Source organism: Lutra lutra, chromosome 1 (assembly GCF_902655055.1).
Source record: "Lutra lutra chromosome 1, mLutLut1.2, whole genome shotgun sequence".
NCBI lineage: Eukaryota > Metazoa > Chordata > Mammalia > Carnivora > Mustelidae > Lutra > Lutra lutra.
In genome coordinates this window covers 213,577,225-213,597,582 of record NC_062278.1, presented here as the reverse complement: position 1 = coordinate 213,597,582, position 20,358 = coordinate 213,577,225, and the positions used below count along the sequence as shown (strand labels likewise).

General features: G+C 57.2%; 1 protein-coding gene across 8 annotated transcripts; it reads left to right on the top strand.

Moving 5' to 3' along the window:
• The first annotated feature begins 1,757 nt into the window (after positions 1-1,757).
• Positions 1,758-20,342, top strand: ADGRE5 (adhesion G protein-coupled receptor E5). 8 transcript variants are annotated; one of them, XM_047699993.1, is made up of 21 exons: positions 1,758-1,886; positions 5,109-5,319; positions 8,521-8,571; positions 8,776-8,895; positions 9,421-9,576; positions 12,784-12,915; positions 13,477-13,623; positions 14,129-14,275; positions 14,363-14,409; positions 14,539-14,616; positions 15,545-15,722; positions 15,804-15,917; positions 16,141-16,358; positions 16,920-17,096; positions 18,087-18,287; positions 18,564-18,790; positions 18,893-18,959; positions 19,079-19,170; positions 19,260-19,428; positions 19,517-19,615; positions 19,700-20,342. In XM_047699993.1, the coding sequence occupies exons 1-21, from the start codon at positions 1,773-1,775 to the stop codon at positions 19,727-19,729; spliced, it is 2,775 nt and encodes a 924-aa protein (XP_047555949.1). In that variant the 5' UTR covers positions 1,758-1,772; the 3' UTR covers positions 19,730-20,342. The 8 variants fall into 8 exon arrangements, with proteins under 8 accessions (XP_047555949.1, XP_047555940.1, XP_047555929.1 ...); XM_047699984.1 differs by having other exon boundaries at positions 16,917-17,096; XM_047699973.1 differs by having other exon boundaries at positions 16,141-16,370; positions 16,923-17,096.
• Positions 20,343-20,358: the final 16 nt, after the last annotated feature.

Below are 20,358 nucleotides of genomic sequence, written 5' to 3'. Positions count from 1 at the left end.
TCCCTGCAACTTCCTGGGGGCCTTTATTTCCTAGAAGCTGAGAACATTGTGGTGACACCTCGGTCCACTTTCCCTACCCCAGTAGCTCTTGGCGTGAAAGAAGTGGAGGAATGGGACATTGGGGGCACCAGGCACAAATGTGTGTCCTCCTCCTGGGCCTGGAACGCGCCTGCACCTCTCTCGGGCAGTTTCTCTGTGCTGTGGCTCTGAGCAACCCCGCTGCGCCTCTCTCTGTGTAGCCCCCTTCAGACAGACAAACTGCCCCCCCCCAGGGCCCCCCTCCACAGCCTCAGCCCCGGGAGACAGGCCCAAGCCCTCTCGAGGGCCCAGGCCAGGGAGGCACACGTGCGGTGCCCTCGACTCCCACTCCACCCCGGGCCGAGGCCCCAAATAGCTCGGCGACTATATTTAGAAGTTTGCTCAGCAGTGCCAGGGAACTATAAATACAGCAGCTCAGCACTGCCTGCTAACTCCCCAGGCTGGGCTGGGCACTGTGGGTGGCGGGGGTTAGGAGTGTGCCAGCTGGGCACCTGGTCTCCTTAGGGGGACCCTGGGGGCCCAGCCTGGGGGGTGGGGTGGAATCCAGGTGTCCAGCCTGCAGGAGGAGACAAAGGGTCCATTGTCAGGTCTGGCCTGGGTTGGGGGTCAGGGTCGGCCAGCGACCTCCCACTTTCTTCCCTGGCTTCCTGGGGCTTCCTGGCTCAGGGACAGCTGTCTGGACTCACAATAGCTGTGCCGCCCTCCTGGAGCCGCAGCTGGGCTCATCCGTGTGGGGGCTGGCCCGGCCCCTTCCTCTGCCATTGTCTCCCAGGCAGGGGGCTTCCTGTTAGTCCCCCTCCAGCCAGAGGCCCCATCTGACCCCCCACTTCAGCATGGGCTAGCGTGGGTGCTGGGCATAGGTAGGCAGCACAAGAGGCTGGGAGGCAGGACTCTGGGGTCCCCTTGTCTCCCTCCCCACCGCAGCAAAGAGAAGGGGTGTACCCTAAGAGCTACAGCTGCTGTTCACTGAGCCTTCCCTCCTAGTTACACCCTTGCAATCTGTGCTCTCTTTTATGACCCTCACCTGCTCTTGGCAAGGTGCCAGCCATTTCACAGATGAGGAAACTGAGGCCCAGGGACATCACCTGCCCAAGACCCTATGGTCCCAGAGGGGAAGAGATGGGGCTTGCTGGGGACCTCTGATCTGAGATGGGCATGCCCTGTGACTCCAAGTCCCGTCATGGTGCTGTGCCTCCGTTAGCCAGCCCTGCGAATGGAAATCGCGGCACCTGCCTTCTAAGATCAGGCAGCTCAATCCCTGTAGAGGGGGGCCTGGTGAGTAGGTGCTGGATGAGCACTGCCAGGATGATTTGTTACTGCTGTAGCTACAATCATCAAAACATAGAATAGAATACAGTACAAATAGTATTATTATTATTATTAGTAGTAGTATTGGTTGAATAATCCTGGCTCAGCCACTTCCTAGGTGAGGAGCCTCCTGCCAGTGGCCCAGCACTCCAGGTGCCAGTTTCCCCTTGGACACGTAGGGACCCATCATGTCACGGCATGTTCCATGTTCCATGCCTCCCTGCTGTGGAACAGAGGTCAGTCACAAGATTGTCTGGGGAGGTGGGGTGGCACTGCCAAATAGGTCAGCGGGGCTGGAACTTAAGGACAGAGGGAAGGAGAAGGAACAGTGTGACACCCCATCAAGGGCCAGATCAGGAAGCCTGAAGGGGGTTTGCTTCAGCAGGGGACAGCGACAGGGGTGTGTTGGGGGGTGGGTACTAAGTATGGAGCCTTACTGGGTGCAGGCTCTGTGCCAGGGACTGCAGAGATGCAAATGGACCGGAGTCCTGCCCCGGGAACTGACAGTCTGGCGGGGGTGTGGGCAGACAGTAAGCGAGGTAAGTAGGTATAGTCCATGATGGGAGGCGGTGAGAATACAGAGAATGGAGAACATTGGGAGTAGCTGGGGTGCTGAGGATGGGAGGGGATTATATGTGGACTTGAGGGGTGGGTCAGGAAATTGAACCAAAACATGAAGGGGAGGACGGAGGGAACCAGATGGTTATCTGGGTAAGAATGTTCCAGGCAGAGGCAACAGCTTGTGCAAAAGCCCTGAGGTTAGATTGTGCCTGGTGTTTTCCACAAGGAAAGTGGCAGCCAAGTGAGCACGAAAGAGCAGGAGGAGGTGAGGACACAGAGGTGACAGGGCAGAACACACAGGGTCTTATGTGCTGTGGGAGGACGGGGTTTTACCCGTGAGCTGGGAGGCTGGAGGGCTCTTGAGCTGAGGAGGGGTGTGACCTGACTCAGGTGTTCGCAGGTGCCCTCAGGGTCACTGTGAGGAGAACAGAGTGTGGGGGCAGGAGCCAGAACACCAAGGCTGGAGATGACAGCCCTAGACCAGGGTGGGGGGCCAATGAGAAGGAGAGGTGGGGAGTTTCTGGGTTTTCTGAGGGTAGGGCCCCAGGACTTGCTGACAGGCCAGATTGTGGTGGTGATGCTAAGGTTATCTTTCTTTGTGCCTCCCCCAATCTTGGACCCAACATCTCCGAGCCTTTCCTCCTGTTACCCTGTTCCTTCCTCACCCTGACTTGTGAGGCCAGTGGGCAGGCATTTTAATCCCATTCACCAGACAGGAAAACAGTCCCAGGGAATTCAGACCTGCTCCAAGGACCCAAGACACACACCAGGGAAGAAAAAGCCAAAGAATAGATGGTCACCAAGGGCGAGGATAGGTGTGGGGACAATACCCAGGACGGCTCCTCCTACCTCCCCCAAGCTGGACCCCCCAAGCCCCAGCTTCTCCAGGTACCCAGTGTCTGACCTGCAGTCCTGTGGGAAGGGGATGTCCATCCCTGAGGTTTCCAGGTTCTGGAAAAAAAAATTCAAAAATCCGCTCCAGACCTGATCTGGCCGCCCCACCTCCCAGCATCCTCCTGGGTCCTCCTGCCCCCCTGCCCAAACCCCTTGAGTCTCCAGCAAAACCCTTCCCATGCGCCACCCAGAACAAAGGGATGGGGATGGGAGGGAAAAGGCAGGAAGGGGTTAATTCTGGCAGTGGCCGGGCTCCATCCATTCATGACCCTTTTTTTTCCATGACCAGCAATCTTTCTCCTTTGACCTATCATGTACTTAATATTTTCTTTAATTTTCTACACTTCTGCGGCCCTGAAACCATTCATTTAAAGGAAACTTTAGGGGCGCCCTCAGTGGGCTAAACCTCTGCCTCCGGCTCAGGTCCTGCTTCCCCTCTCTCTCTGCCTACTTGTGATCTCTGTCTGTCAAATAAATAAGTAAAATCTTTTTTAAAAATTAAAAAATTAAAAAAATATATAAAGCAAACTTTATATTGACATCCTAGTTGCAAAACCCTCTCTTTGCCCCAAGAGTTGGTAAATGGAAAAACAAATGATACTTGGGTTCAGGCTGGATACCACCACAGCTCAGCCCCAGGGCCCCAAAGGTGTTAAAAGACACATTAGCACCTCCTCGTAGAGACTTTCTTCTGGACCTTGAGCTGTGGGCAGGGACTGGAGGACTGGGTCCCTGTTCAGCCACTTGTTACCTGTGCCTTGACCTCCCCCTCTGTAAAATGGGAATCATAGCCCCACCTGCCTCAAGTTTGGCAGAGTCAATGGGTTAAGATAGATGCATAGATAATTCTAGGAGAATCACGCCTGGCTCCAATTAAGTGTTTTATAAATAATAGTGTCTTTTTAAAAAATTATTTGAGGGACGCCTGGGTGGCTCAGTTGGTTAAGCGGCTGCCTTCGGCTCGGGTCATGATCCCAGCGTCCTGGGATCGAGTCCCACATCGGGCTCCTTGCTTGGCAGGGAGCCTGCTTCTCCCTCTGCCTCTGCCTGCCACTCTGTCTGCCTGTGCTCACTCTCGCTTCTCTCTCTATGACAAATAAATAAATAAAATCTTTAAAAAAAAATTATTTGATGGCTCAGGAGACAAGCCAGTCATGTGATTTATTAGAAAAGGAAACAACTCTCTCATTGATGAGGGAGCAGGAGGCTGACTGAGGACAAAGCAAAAGCTGGCACCTTGCACCCCCTCTCCACCCGCTCCCCTCAGTAGTCACACATACTACCTCAGGCACCCCCGACTGCCATAAACGAGAAACAAATAGTTAACTTGCAGAGATCACAATCCTGCAAGACAGGAATCTCCCCCAACTATCTTGATGTTAACAGCTTGCCAAAAGACAACATTGATCAAGCCGTGAGACCTCCAGCATCCCGGCACCTTGTAGGCCCTCTTTAGCATATGAAAGCTCCGTTGAAGCCTCCCTGTCCTTCACCTTCCCCCAACCGCAGGGTACATAGCCTGCCATCCCTCCCAACCCGGGGCAGCAGCTCTTTCTGCCCACGGGTCCCGTCCCCGTGCTTTAATAAACCACCATTTTGCACCAAAGATGTCTCAAGAATTCTTTCTTGGTCATCGGCTCCGGACCTCAGCCCACCGAACCCCACCTAGGTTGTAGAACTTCATCATCATCACGTGCTTCTCTGTTGCGGCCCAGGAGCCCCTGCGATGTTAGGTTTCCCACACAGGGGCAGGTTGGCCCAGAAAGGCCAGCGCCAGAAGCATGGTGGCCCATGGCCCCCCAGTTTCTCCTCTTGCTGCCCACCTGGCCCCCGTGAGGGGCCCCTTCAAGCTACCCCCCTCACTCCCATTTGGACTCTGTCTCTGGACCTCAGTTTCCTCACCTGGAAACCAGGGATGAGGGTTGAAGTTGGCTCAGAGGCCGGCCCTGAAGACTCAGGCAGCGATGCCAAGGCAGGGACCACAGGTTGCCCCCAACACGTGAGCCCCAAGCCGTTTCCGACAGAGCCTCCCCAACCTGAACACCCCTGCAAGAAGAGCCAGGCGGCGCCCCGGGCACGACCGCCACCCCGCCCCTGCCTGCACAGCCCCACTTTCCGCTGGGCTCTAGCCAGCCCAGGCTCACGGGGGCAAGAGTTTGTCAGTCGCTCACATGGCAGAACGGGAGGCAGAGGATTTGCGAGCAGAGCAGGTTGTTCCCACATGAGTGTGTGTGTGTGTGTGTGTGTGCGCGCCCGTGCAACGCCTCTGGGTCTGTGTTTACTGCACTTTTCCTGTTGGCTTCCAGCTGCCCCGCCAGTTCCGGGGAGGGTCCTGGGCCAGCCTCTGTCCTCCACCCCCACCCCCCCTTCATAAAGTCCCAGCCAGCCAGCCTCGGGACACCACGCAGCTGCCCAGCCTGGGGAGACTGGACAGCCCTGCCTATGCTCTGCCTCCCCAGCCGGCAGTTCAGACCATGGGAGGCCCCCGCCGCTGCAGCTTCCTTCTCCTCCTTCAAGGTGAGGATTTGGGGACCCTGCTGGGAGGGACAAGGGGGCTACGAAAGCACCCCTGCTGGGCGCTTTGGCACTCCCTGCCCCATGGAGAAATGGAAGGTGTGGCTGGCGGCTGTGGGTCCCTGCTGGGGAGGAAGCCACATGGCCAGGCGGGCACATGGAGAGAAGGGCTGGCAGAGCTGGGGCACCCCCAGCCTGGGCAGAAACCCCCAATGTGCTCTAGGAGCCCCCATGCCCACTCATATCTCTGGGCTCTGTCCCAGAAACACTTTGGGGGCTTCCCCCCTAAGAGGGGAAGCTGAGGCATGGGGGAAGGAGAGGAGGCTGGGACCCTGTAGGGAACTGCTTTTAACATAGGGCATGGGGGATGCTGAGGAGCTAGGAGACAGGACCGCTTCCTGGGGGTGGGGGCTACTCCCAACATGTCCCCCATTGTCTCAGTGACAGGGGCAGCCCCAGAGAACCCCACACTTCCTCCCCCAGACCCATCCAGGACTCCGCCATGAGTTGAAAGAATTTTGCCCGCTGTGGGTTTGAACTTGATTTTTTAGCACGACTTCCCCCCACCCCACCCCTCCTCCCTTCCCGCCCCACCCAGGGTGTCTCTAACGGTTATGGTTATCAGGACAGCTTGTTGCCTGAGCAACCAGGCAACAAAGAGAGTGGAGAAATGACATTTGGGGTGCCACAACCAGAGCTTCCCTGGGCCACAGGGACGGGGGTTCCCTGCGGTGGCCCAGGGTGCCAAGCGTGAGCAGAGCCCCACCCACAAGCTCCACCCTGGCTTTCCTTGGGAGCAAGGGCAGGAGTCTAAGTGGGACACAACTCATGGAGGGCCGTGTGTCTCTGGAGCCAAGTCATGGAGCTCCTGAACTCACTTTCCACATCAGTAAAATGGGGGGAAGCTTGTCTCCACTTTATAGGGTTGTTGAGTGAGTTCGACACAAACTATTCCTGGTTCACAGTAAGAATTGAGGAAACGGTATTTTATTTTTTATCTTAATTTGTCTTATTGCCTTCTGGGCAGGACACTGGTGGGTCTGGGGTCTGGGCTAGGGGACCCTTAGCAGGAGGAGCAAGAGGAGGGTGACTGCCCCGCCCCCTCCTCCTCCCCCCAGGGTCCCTAAGCAAGAATCTATTGCTCAGGGCTCCACAGGCAATGCAAACCAGATGCGACTGGGAGAGGATGACCAGCAGCTCCTCTCCCAGCTCCTGTTTGGGTGACTTCCAGGGCCCCAGATGGAGAAGGCCTGGCCCGGCAGCCTTGGTTGGAGAGGGGGTGGCGGGGAGGAGATCCCAGCCCAGCCCAGTGGAGAGGATAGGGTACAAAAGAATCCCCCCAAACACCAGGATCTGGGGAACTTGAACTCAATTCCGCTTTCCTCAGTGCCCCTTTTCTCACCAGACTCTTCTGAGCTTTTTCTGGGCGCCAAGCCTCAGTTTGTCCATCCGTAGAGTGGACATGACGAGAGCCCCTACCTCCTAAGGCAGTTCTGAGCATGACGGTTGCTATTTGGGGTTTTGGGAGCTGGGGACACATCAGTCCAGATCCCACCCTGCCAGAGAAGGTCCTTTTGTGGTCTGTCCCACAAAGAGGAAGTGGGTCTCAGCTGAGGGACGAGTCAAGCCCTGTGGCCAGAGAGAAGGAAGAAAGGGATCCTCATTCAAGGGAAGGGAAGGGCATTCCAGCCTCAGTTTACCTTGGCTGGGAGGACCTGTGGGAGGGGGATCTCTGGACCCCCACTGGCCTGAGCGGTATCCAATTTAGACACAGGAACTAAATGTTTGAGATACCCTCAAGTCTGTATCCTCCATAGGCCCTCAAGCTGTGCTCACAATAGCCAAGCCCAGAATTCCCCTGGGAGCCCCATCCAGGGTCAATAGAGTGTGAGTCATCCCTTCCCCTTGGCCCAGGAAGTGACTCATGCCCTCCTGCCCTCCCTCCCGGCCCCCATCCTTCCACCCACCACCCTGCTTTGGGTCTCCCCGGATAAGTGGGGTGTCCATAGCTTCGCCAGCCTTCCCAGATTGGCAGAGACTGGACACTTCCCCGAGCCCTTCCCATGCCCTCACCTGCTGCTGAGGCACCCTCCTCCCTCCCTCCCTGTTCCCATTCACCCCCCTCCTTCTAATTGTGTCTCTGTCTCCCATTTTGCTCTCGATCTCTCTATCTCTAAATCTCTTTGTCCAATCTCTGCCATCTTGCTCTGTCTTTCCATGAGTGCCCTACTTCTCCGTCCATGTCTAGCACTGCCTTAACTTCTGTTTCTCTCCCACACACCTCTCTGCTCCCTCCCTCTGCTTTCTCCTCTCTCTGTGTCTCTGGCTCCTTCTCTCTCTCTCTGTTCCTCTCTCTCCCTCTCCTTATTTTCTCTCCATCACTATCCCTGAGCCTCTTTCACTGGTGAACAAGGAGCTTCCTGTCCCTAGAGCCCCTGATGACTTGAGGAGGACCCCCAAACACATGCCTGAGGTGTAGGGTGCCCCTGAGCAACAAGGACAGCAGGAGAAGAGCACCCCCACCCCAGTGTGAGCCCACAGTGTCTTCCTGTGTGCGGGGAGCCGGGGGGTGAACTGTCACCACTGCGCCTCAAGCCAGTTGGTTGGGCTGACAGATGTCGTGGGTGTGGTATGTGCGCACCTGTGTCCCCAAGCCAGGGTTCAGGGGGCCGGAGCACCTTAGATTCCTGGGCATCTGAGAGAGCACTTGCTCCAACTCCTTCGCCTTCATGTAAAGCAACGATGATATAAACACTTGGACATACCAGGCAGCATTCACGTGCTTAGATCTCACACACCGTGAGGAAGGGTGGTCCGTCATCATTCCCATTCAACGGATGGGAAAACTGAGACACTGGGAAGTGAGATCACCTGGCTAAGGTCTGGGATTTGAACCAGGGCCACCTATCTCCCATCTGTTTACTCAACTGATGTCACAGTTCAGCAGGAGCCAAGACCCCCATCGGGCTTGGGCCCCTTCCTCACCCTCCGTCTGAAACCCATCCCCAGGCGATGGTGGCAGACATTCTGGCTGTGAGCGTGGGTGTCCAGGGAGGGTTGCTCGCTCTCTCATTAGTGACGGACAGAGCCCCAGTCTGGGAGGTCTCAGCAGCCCTCTTCCCTCAGATGTGTCAGCCTCAGTTCTCCATCAATCCTTCCCTGCTCCGGGCACTCCCCAACACACACCCTCTCTCTCTCTTACAGTGCTGGGTATCTTCCTGATTCTGTTGGAAGCTGGGTCCCAGAAAACCAGTGGTGAGTCGCTGGGAGCAAAGTAGTCCACAGCCAGAGCCTGGGGGACGGTCCCTGGACCCCCACAGCCAAGGCAGGAAGGACTCCTGCTACAGGGGGAGGCCAGGACTGCCCCTCCCAGCAACCCCTCCTTTGGAGATGGTCCTGCCCTCCTCCTGAGCACCTGGCTCAGACCTCACCTTCTGACACTGGTAACCTTCCCCACAGACTGTGCTCGCTGGTGCCCTCCGAATTCCACGTGTGTCAATGCCACCGCCTGCCGTTGTTCCCCGGGATTCAGTTCTTCTTCCGGGGTGATCTTCACCAGCCTCTTGGAGAGCTGTGATGGTACAGGGGCTTGGGGTGGTGGAGGGGCGCAGAGACGGTGGGGCATAGCCCAGTGCCTGTGAGGGATGTGAGTGGTGGTTGGGTTCTCCGCCTTTGGTCTTGGGATTGTCATCAAGGGCAGAGAAATAGAAAGGACAAGATAGAAAGGTGGAAAATAAGTAAATAAACATGGCTTCTTGGAGAGAGAGGAGCTCTGGAGTCTGGTTTCACTTTGCCCTTCCAGGATGGGGGAGGAAGATGCAGAGTTGCCACCCACACCCCACCCCCATCTCTGCACTCCCTACTGAACAAACTCAAATCCAGGATGCCAGCCAGAGGACAGAGAAGAGAGCTGAGTGGGCTTCAGGAATGTCTTGCTCCAGCTGCAGCCCAGCCTCTGCAGCATACCTTGAGAATCTAATCTTTTCCCAAAAGACACTGATTAAGCATCAGCCCCCATGCTGGGGAGTCAGGTGATGGATAGGGATCTCTTCCTGAAGGAACTCATGTCTTTGGGAGGTGACCCTTTGCCCCATTGTGTTCCAGACATTAATGAGTGCAGATCACTCTCGGCAGTGTCCTGTGGAAAATTTGCAGATTGCCAGAACACAGAGGGGAGCTACTACTGCACATGCATTCCAGGATATGAGCTTCCTTCTGGGGCAAGAATGTTCAAAAATGAGAGTGAGAACAGGTGTCAAGGTAAGAACTTCCCCACATCTTCCATCTCCCTGTCCATGAGGTTGGGGGTCACCAGAGCCATTCCTGAATCATCCCCAGGGGCAGGGCCCAGGCGAGAGGGTGCAGCACCCATGTCTGCATGCCTGTGCCTGAGCCGCCAGCACAGAGAGGCAGGGCAGTGTGAAGGCCAAGGGCAAAAATCCCTGCTTTGCTACTTGATAGCAGTGCATCTGAGACACTGGCCAGGACACTTACTCAGAAATCACTGTTAATGTACAAGATGTGATAATATTATTGTGATTTTGTATTTTGTTTTGTTTTAAAAAGAGCCCTATTTTTTACAGATAAAAAGAAAAGTAGCTTTGCCTTTTGTTAACTGTGTGCCTCTCTGTGCCTCAGTTTACCCATCTGACGATGGCGCTTACCTCACAGAACTGCTGGGAAGAAAGAGGCAGCAAAGCACAGAATCGTGGCTGTCAGATTTTGAACGACCCTAAGTATGATCTAATGTACCCCCTCCAGGATGGGCACCCCTGAGGCCCACCCCAGGGTGGGCATGGAGAGCAGCTGCTCCTGTTCACCCACCATAGTCACATCTCTTGCCGTGGTCTTGCCTAGTGATGCCATGGTTCGGGCCCAGGAGAATCCTGGCCTCCACGCATCACCAGGCTTTGCCCCCCTTCCAGGGAGAGCAGCAGGCGGGGGGAAGGGGCTTTGCGTATCTGCAGGGGGCAGAGAGGGCCAGCAGTGGGTGGGCAGGGGTGACCACTCGCCCAGAGAGGGGGGTTAGTGCAGAATAGAGAGAGAGAGAGCAGAAGAGGCGAGCAGGAGTGAGAGGTGAGAATGAGGTGCACCTGAGGATCCAAAGGACTCTGGGGTGGGTCCATAGGCCTACCCTGCTGTGGAGAAAAGAGCCCACAGCCTGTTCCCTAGCCCCATCCAGACCTGCATGCAGACAGAGGGCTGCAGAGCCTCACTGGTGGGGGGGAAGGGAGGACCCGCACTTTGTGGAGCCCAGGGGGAAGGCTCTGTCCACGGCACTGCTGGTCCCTAGGGGCCTCTGGGTGAATGTGGCCTGACCAGAGGACAGAGCCTTTACATGAAATGGAAAAAGGTCCATCATCTCCAGGTGAACACAGCATGTTTGGGAAATGGAGAGTGGACTGGGTTTCAACTCCCACTTGCCTCCTGGGCCTGACACTTTTGTGCACTGAACAACCTGCACAACTGTACATGGCAATCACAGACCCCACTCAGTATGCCTGGACAGGGGGTGCCGCCCACCAACTCTTGTGAGCCCCCAGCACAAATGGGGGCTGTGGTTACAGAGAGGCTGCATTGCTGTATTAGAACAGGCCAGGGCTGAGAGAAGGGGACTCTGTCAGGTGGGTAGGCAGGGACACGGACGAACAAGAGATGGGAGAAGGACCACTGTGGACCTCAAGCTAGGCGACAGTGAGAGAACAATCTGCTGGCTTGGCCCAGGGCCTGCTGCCTGAAGACGGAGCTCTGCCACGGACTCAGCCTTTGCTGCAGCTGAGGACATATGTAGCCATGTTGTGGCCATGGGATCTGCTGCTGGCAGGAGACCCAAGCCCCTCTGTGGGCCCCTTGCTCCACTTTCCCCAGGCATCAGAGGATGTCCTGGGCACCCGCCTGGTGTTCTGAACCTCTCTGAATCCCAAGGCTCAGAACTCTCCCCAGAGGGTCACTTTAGGATGTCTAGACTGTCCCCCTACATCCTGGGCATCTTATTTTCATGAAACAAGAGGCGAGTGGCATTCAAGACACTTTGCAAGAGGTGGGTTCTGGCGCAGTATCTGTCTTCTTCGCCACCACCAGTAACTGCCTGGATGAGACCTGCCCCCACTGGAGCCCACATGGGCCTACCCAGACCAGGAGCCCTCTCAGACCCTTGGCCACCATGGACCCAGGTACCTCATCAGGAAAGGCGGGAGGATGGAAATTTGCCAGGAGGCACACAGCCTCTCACCCACCTGCATGGCAGGCCAGCATCCCACCTGGAGAAGGCTCCTCCTGACACCCAGCCCCTGGCTTCTCAGCCATCCAGCCTGCCTGTATCCCTGCGCTGGGCTCTGTCCCGATCTTTCCCAGGAGCTTTGGCTCAGCCTGGATGACCAGGACCCAGAGGATGTTGTGCCTGGGGTGGACCAGGTGACACCCACCCCCCGCCCCACACATACACATATGACACACACTTGGACAGTCAGGTGAACCAAGAAGCTCCTGTGTGGACCAGATGACCAGAGAGGCCATCATCCAGGACCACTGCCCCAGGTGTGACCCTCTTCTGAGGAGGTCAACCCAGGTCCCCCAGGAGCACCAGATCCCTCAGGGACAGAAGATGGAGCCTAGTCATTGGAGTCCAGTGTCTGCATCCCTGCATCCTGGTGGGAGGCCAAGGGCCAAGAAGACAGGAACATTTGCCACCTCTCACCTCCAGCACCTGCTCCCTCTCTGGCCACCACCCTCACCTACTGCTGGCCTTGCTCAGATACGGGTTCTCACCACTTCCTGCCAGTCCAGGGGATGCCTTCCCAGGAATCAGAGAAACGCATCTTCACTGCCCCAAGGCTGCCTGACTGGACATCAGTGACACAGTCCACCCCAGCCTGGTGCCCCCTGTCTGGCAGGCCCTGGCCTGTCTGGCACCATTCTTACTTTAACTGCCTTGCCCAAAAGCCTCGTCCTTGGAGTGCCTGGCTCCGGGGTGGGTCTTGTCCACCTCCGTGGAGCTGGAATCTCAGAGTGAACGTGGATGGGAGCATCCTGTGAGGGTCACCAGGACTCCAAGTGAGAACTCAGCCAGTAAGTGGCCATCCTGGGGGAGTTAGGACAAAGGCCATTGCTGGGAACCATGACAGGTCCCAGTCGGGATTGCAGCATTTCCTCTGTACACAGTTCCTAGGAAGGCCCACCCTGGACTTATCCAAGTCCTCAGGCTGGGACACAGGTGGTTACGTGACCCTGCCCCAGCTGGGAGCTGCCCAGAGAGGAGGGAGCCAGAGCTGGCAGACGGGGCGGACTTGGACCACTTCTGGCTACATCTGGAAACAAAACATCTGGGCACCATGCTTGCCCATAGTACGCCTCCATGTGAATTAGAAAAGGCACCCAGTCACTGAGGAGGAGAGAGCAGAGGCTTCCAGATGCTTCTATCCGAGGAAACAGCTGCAGGCACCCATCACCCTCTCCTTCCCCCTGCAGATGTGGACGAATGTCAGCAGAAACCCCGAATCTGTAAAAGCCGGGGCATCTGCACCAACACCCAGGGCAGCTACACCTGCGAGTGCCCGCCCGGCTTGCAGCTCAACCCGGGTGACCCAAATCTGTGCACAGGTAGAGGCGCTGGCAGACACTGTGAGGCTGCGCTGGAGCTGGGGAGGGGCCAAGGCGGATCCCACAGCCCCAGGAGGAGGGAGAAGATTCTCAGGTTCCCGAAACACCAGGGGTTTGCTCTGCCCAAGGAGTCACCTCCCAGGAAGTTCCCACCACAGAGCAGGAAGGCTGCAGGGCCTTCTGGGCCTGGGGTTCCCTTGTGGAGCCCCCGGCCTCTGTGTACACTTCCTGGCCTCATCCCTCATCCTCTGTCACATGGGAGCAGAGGGAGTTATCACCTCCAGTTTCCAGAAAGGGAACCTGAGCCAGAGCTGGGGAGGGAGTAGGCAAGAGAACTTGGAAAGTTCAGGCCCCATGAGGCTCTCCCTTCTGGTTTCAGTCTATAAACTGAGGACCATGGTCCCTGCCATGCCTGTCTTGCAGGGAAGCCATTGTAAGGTCCATTGAAGTTGAAGGTCACCAGGTGGTAGCAAGTGCAATAATGGTGGGGTCCTCGATGCCAGGCAGTGAGAACGGGTGCAGTGAGTGGAGGGGACCCTGACCCTCTGGCTTTGTCCTCAGATGTGAATGAATGCACGTCGGGGCAGAACCCATGCCACAGCTCCACCCACTGCCTCAACAACATTGGGGGCTACAAGTGCCGCTGCCGCCCTGGCTGGAAGCCCATTCCTGGGTCCCCTGATGGCCCAAACAACACCGTCTGTGAAGGTACAGAGCTCAGATGCCCCTTCCTGGAGACCCACACGCAGAACATCTGATCCCATATTCAGAGGCACCTGAAGGAACCCTGGGTGCCCTGCTGTGCCAGGCATTAATTCTTTTGAGTCTGGATGGGAAAGGATCTGCGGGGGGGGGGGGGGGGGGGGGGCTCTGGGGAAGGAGCTGGGGTGCCCAGGAGCAGGCTCCTTGGAGACCCCAGGCAGCAGCTAATCACCACCTGGGACAAAGGTATTTCTATATTCACAACCTGCACATCTGTACAGGGCTTCTCAGCCATCCGGCCTGCCTCTGTTTCCCTGCACAGGGCTCTGTCCCGACCCTTCCTTGTGGGCTCCCATGTCAGGCTCCTCACACTCCCCATGACCCCTGCATCGCTAGGATGTGGGGTCAGCAGGTGATATCACCTCCAGCCAAGGGCGGGGGATACTAACACAGGGAAGAGGGGGCAGGACACCGGGGAAAGGCGTCCTGACTCCGAACTTTGTGTCCCTAGATGTGGATGAGTGCAGCTCCGAGCAGCCTATGTGCCATGAGTCCACCATCTGCATCAACACCGTGGGCTCGTACAAGTGCCGCTGCCGCCGGGGCTGGGAGCTCAAACCCGGATTCCAGAATAAGCAGCCCAACACCACCTGTGAAGGTACCTGGTCTGACCTGACCCCAGACCCCGCCCCTGACACACACAGACACTCTCACGCCTAATGAACTGCTGCTCTATCCCCTGCAGAGATGTCCTTCCCCAACTGGACCCCACCCCCCGGAAAAAAGACCCAGGTGAGTGGCCCCAGCAGGGACCAGGAGGCAGAAATCCCTCCTCGAAGTCTGCCCGATCCACCCTCTTGCCCCAAACTCCCACACCCACACGTGAGGCTCTCTGACCCCCCTCATGGCCCCTCCCCACAGAGCATGTCCCACTTCTTTGAAAGAGTCCAACGTCTGCGCAGAGACTTCAAGCCAGCCTTGGCTCCGGACACCATGAAGGTAAGAGCAAGAGCTCAGGGGACCCCTGGACAGCATGGGGGGTGGCTGAGGGATGCTTCCATGGGAGTGGAGATGCCCAAGCAGGGGTTACACAGATACAGACACATATACACACCCCAAAACGTGTACACACACACACACACACACACACACACACACACAGAAGGAACACGATGCCAAAAAATGGAGCAGTTAGGAATTTCACCTCCAAGGTTAGACCACAAAGGTTCAAATCCTCCCCATCCCTCCCACCCTACCCCCCCTCCATTGCCACCTTCTGCTCTGTGACCTGAGGCAAGCGACTCCCCCTCTCTGGGCCTCAGTCTCATCTGAAAATAGTGCCTACTCTATAGAGTCAGTTTGAAGGTTTCATGTGAACTAATAGAAGTGAAGTTAAAAGAAAGGGCAGGGCCTGGCACGCGGTGAGAATTCTGTGTAAGCTTTTGCTTCTGTGCTAAGCCGGGTGGAAACGGGTGAGGCCCTGTGTCCTTTTAAATTTTCCAGTAGCTACTTTAAAATAAACAAGTAAAAATACACGAGTGAAATTAGTGTGAAAACTGCATTTGATCCAGTGGATTCAAAATATTACCACTGCAACGTGGAACCATATTCCGGGTGCTCAAGAACACCTGTGGCTCGTGGGCAACCCTTCTGGGCAGTGCAGTCCTAGACCAGAGCCTGGCAGGAAGCCCGCACCTGGGACAAGTCAGGCACCACTGTTGCAGTCCACGCACACAAGCCTCTAGTCAACTCCCTCGTCTTCTGACCACTGAACCATCTCAGTGACTCCGCTGTCAGCCCACTGTCCCCCAGGCCACCCCAGGTGGTTCTGCAGTGTGCCCCTTGGTGGAGGGGGCTGGTGAGATCAGGGTCCTTTGGGCAGCCCCTGCAGGACAGTAACCCACCAGCTGTCACCCCTCATTCCCAGGATCTCATCCAGTTAATGGATACGATGCTGGAGACTCCCAGGGATCTGGAGACCCTGTCCCTGACTGAGAGGCACTGCATGGCCACCGACTACCTCTTGGGCCTTGAAACAGTCCTGAGAATGCTGGCCAAGGCCATGCCGGGAGCCTCCTTCACCTATGTTTCCCCTTCAGACACAGGTGAGATTTCGCCCTGCCCCGCCCCAGCCGGGGACCCCATCCCACACCCAGAGCCCCCAGTCACTACCCCTCTCTCCTCAGAGCTATCCCTGATGATCCAGGAGCATGGGGATGGGGATGGAAACATCACCATTGGTCAGAGCCATGCACGGATGCTGCTAAACTGGGATGTGGCGACTGGAGCCAAGGATTCGGGTACCGGCAGGGAATCCAAGGGGATGCCCGCAGGAGAGGGGTGGGAGAGCAGGAATGTGGCTAGAGGTGAGGTTCTGAATATCTAACTGGAAATTGAGCTATCACTAGGGTCGCTGGGGGCATCATGGTGGGCTGGAGAGCCTGAATCAGAGGTCTTAAGAGGCAGGATGGGGCATGGGAGGAGGGAAGGCAGGAGAAGGTAGCCAGCCTGTGTACCCCCCAGGCCCCACCGTGATGGGCATCCTCTCCAGCTGGAACATGCGGAACTTGCTGGCCAACGCCTCCCTGAAGCTGGAGACTGAGAAGAAAGTTGAGCTGAGCAAGATCCACCAAAGTACAGTCCACGGTGCCCAGGCTGAGATCGTGTCGGCAGTCAGCTTGGTCTTTCTGAGCAACACGAACACAGAGAAACTTGACTCCCCTGTCACCTTCTCCCACAGAGTGAATCCTCAGGTGGGAAGGAATCAGCCCTACTGCTCACCCCTTAACCAAGGTCACAGTAGTTCCTACGCAGCCTTCATTTCCCCACTCTGCTCCTTCCTCAAACACACCTCAGGGCTTTGGCACTTGCTGTACCCTCTGTTTGGGACACAGTTTTCTCCCACCTGACTTAGTCCTTTACCTGGTTCCAGTCTTTGGAACTCCTCCTTTAGGCCTTCCCTGATCTCCTTATTTAAAATTACAATTTGTAGTTATGTCCCACCTCCCCCATGCTGTTTCCTTCTTATTTCCATAGCACCCACTCCCTCCTAACATGCTATCTAGTTGACTTGTTAGATTTATTATTTACATCTGTCTCCCGCACTAGCATGCCAACCCCAAAAGGGCAGGGACTTGTGGTTTCCCCGTTCATTGTGTGCCATGCCGGGGGACAGAGCAAAGTAGCTGCACAGTAAATACTTATCAAAGGAAAAGTAGCCCTCCTCGGGCTCAACCCAAGCCCAGGACCCAAGAATGGGCTCCAGACTAACCTTTCCAATCATTCCCACCTGCCCACAGCAGGAGGAGACACCTGGGCCACGGCAGGAGCTGATCTGTGCATTCTGGAAGAGTGACAACAGGAGCGGGCACTGGGCCACCACAGGCTGCCGAACTCTGGGCACCAGGAATGGCAGCACCACCTGCCAGTGCAACCACCTGAGCAGCTTTGCCATCCTCATGGCCCACTATGACATAGAGGTGAGCAGCCAGGGGCCGCCCTCAACAGCCCACAGCTGGCCAGGCTGGCCTACATTAATATAGGCAGCTGGTTCTTTTTTTTTTTTTTTTTGACGGAGAAAGAGACAGCGAGGGAAGGAACACAAGCAGGGGGAGTGGGAGAGGGAGAAGCAGGCCTCCGGCTGAGCAGGGAGCCCAATGCCAGGCTCCATCCCACGACATGGGATCATGACCTGAAGGCAGCTGGTTCTTGATGATACGCCCCAAATGGCCCTATATGGTCACACAGCCTGGAAGCCCCACCTCATGGCCGCCAGCCCCTTCCCTGCACCCCCACCCCCCAACAGACCTCCCCATGGTTCAGCAACTCAACGGTGTAGCCTGGCACTGCAGACCCTGCTCTGGCTGGCGCCCCTTCTGACTGTCCATTTCAAATTGTTTTCAGTTGTAAAATATTACTAAATGCTCCTAAGCGAGCACAACTTTCTGTTGGTGGCCTCAGAGATCCATAGGCAAGCTGGTCCACAAGTTTAATTGGAATGGGCCAGGCAGAGTAGGGGAGGCTGTGGTTGAGGCCAAAGGTCCAGGAAGGACAAAAAGGTGGGTTTCAGTGAGTTAACAATATGGCAGGTGGTGAAGGGGTAAAATCTGAGATGAGGGAGAGGAAGATCAGAAAGATGGGACCATCAGTATTAGAAAAGAAGGATGTGGCCTTGAAGCTTCCCTGGGGACCTTCTCAGAAGTCTGGGTGTTTAGTGGGGAGACCCACCAGGAGGAACGGGGGACCCCTACTTCCTCCATGGTTGTTGGGGGGAGAAGATGTGATATTTAGGATGAGAGACACACAGCAGGCTTGCTCAGGTGTTGAGGGCAGAGGATGCGGGGGTTAGGTGAGCAGCTTGATCAGAGACCTGCAAGGCAGGCCCCAGATGGGTCTCGGTGGTGGGGCCCATGAGGACAGGAAGTCCTCAGGGCGCTGACTGAGCCCCGCGCACCCCACCCTGCATCTAGGACCCGAAGTTGGCCTTGATCACCAAGGTGGGGCTGGCGGTGTCGCTAGTCTGCCTGCTGTTGTGCATTCTCACCTTCCTGCTGGTGCGGCCCATCCAGGGCTCACGCACCACCGTGCACCTGCACCTCTGCATCTGCCTTTTTGTGGGCTCCGCCATCTTCCTGGCCGGCATCGAGAACAAGGAAGGAAGCATCCAAAAGGTGAGGTCCGACGCGGTGGAGGGTCGCCCCCTCACCAGACCGCTGGCTCAGCGAGGCCCGGACAGGGAGAGCTCCGCCCACTCCCGGGGCTCGGTGAGGACCACAAGCCCCGGTGGCACGCGGCTTGGCCATAGAGCGCCGCCCGCCGCCCACGCCCGCCGCCCACTCGTCGCGCAGCCCCTCACCCCGCGGCACCGCCCACCTGAGGGAGGGTTCCGCGAGGGCGGGCCCAGCCGGCCCCGCCCGCACTGACGTCGCCCCGCCTCCGCCCCGCAGGTGGGGCTGCGCTGCCGCCTGGTGGCGGGACTGCTGCATTACTTCTTCCTGGCCGCTTTCTGCTGGATGAGCCTCGAGGGAGTAGAGCTCTACTTCCTGGTGGTGCGGGTGTTCCAGGGACAGGGCCTGAGCAAGTGGCAGCTCTGCCTGATCGGCTACGGGGTGCCCCTGCTCATCGTGGGTGTCTCCGCGGCCGTCAAAAGTGACGGCTATGGCCGCAACAACTAGTGAGTGCAGGCCAGTGGTAGGGAGGGAGGGCAGGGACCCCAGTCCCGGCCACAGTGCCCTGCCCCTCCGTGGCTCTGACAGCACCCTCCCCTCTCACCCAGTTGCTGGTTGAACCCTGAAGGTGGCTTCCTCTGGAGTTTCGTGGGACCTGTGACCCTCATCGTTCTGGTAAGTGCCCCCACCTCCACAGCCTGAGGCACGTGGCCCCACAAGGAGCCCTAGGAGCCCTGTTCCCTCCCTGCAGTTCCAAGGACTCCCCCTCATGTAAATTCTGTGCTGCCCGCCAGTGCAATGCTGTGATCTTCGTGACTACTGTCTGGAAGCTCACACAGAAGTTTTCTGAGATCAACCCAGACCTGAAGAAACTAAAGAAGGCCCGGTGAGAGCTGGGGCCGGGAGGGGGCTGGCAGGGAGAGGAGGGTGTGTGTGGGGGGGGCCTTCCCCGCTGACAGCCTGTGCTCCCTGCAGGGTGCTGACCATCACGGCTATGGCTCAGCTCTTTGTGCTGGGCTGCACCTGGGGCTTTGGCTTCTTCCTCTTCAACCCGCAGAGCTGGCTGTTGAGCTACACCTTCACCATCCTCAACTGCCTGCAAGGCTTCTTCCTCTTCGTGCTCCACTGCCTGCTCAACAAGAAGGTGGGCTGCAGCCGCTATGGGCAGGGTGCATGGGGCCCCCAGTCCTGGGGCCTGCCCCTTCCCTAACCTGGCACCCTGGGCCCCACAGGTAAGGGAGGAGTATAGAAGGTGGGCCGGCAGGGTCACAGGGAACAAGTACTCGGAGTTCACCACATCCATGACTGGCACCAGCCACAATCAGACCCAGGTAAGGGCTGAGCCCGGGGTCGGGGTGCCGGGCTAGAGCGCACCCAAACCAGGCTCCCTTCTCATGGTGCTCCTTTCTCACCAGGCCCACAAGCCCTCCGAGTCCGGTATGTGACAGCGCAGGTCTGGCCAGGCCAGTGGCTCCTGTGGCCTCAGCAGCTTTTGCACGTGCCAAAGACTGTCCCCTCCTCCCTCACCACTCTGCTCCCTCTGCCCTCCTGCCTTGGCTGCCACGTGCTTGATAGAAAACAGGGGGGCAGCAGCTATAATCCGGCACTGACCCCAGGACACCCAGCCAGGTGGGATTGGACCTGCCAGGCCTGCTTCTGGCTGCCTCTCTGCTCCAGCCCAGCCAGGACCCAACGTGAGGGCAGAAGCTGGCCGAGGGCTACAGGCCCCTTCCCTGCTACACAAGGCCCAGACATACAGGACTTCTGTGCCCGGCCTGGCCTTTCCTCTCATCTGTCCTTGCCACAGAGCAAAAGGCCAAGGTGCTGGGGCTCAAGCTGCCCCTTAAGCTAAGACTGAGGCCAGGGGTGGGAGAAGGGCAGGGCCCCTCCTAGCCCCAGTGCCTGACGCTCACGGTACAGAGGCCCATCTGCCCCTGGAGGCAGAAGGCTCTCACTGTTGTGAAGGTTGTGGATATTGTATGTTTGTTTGTTTTTTTTAAATCTGTATAAACCTTTCAATGTTGACACTTAAAAATTAAATATCACACTGATACCGAAGCTGGCTGTGCGAGAT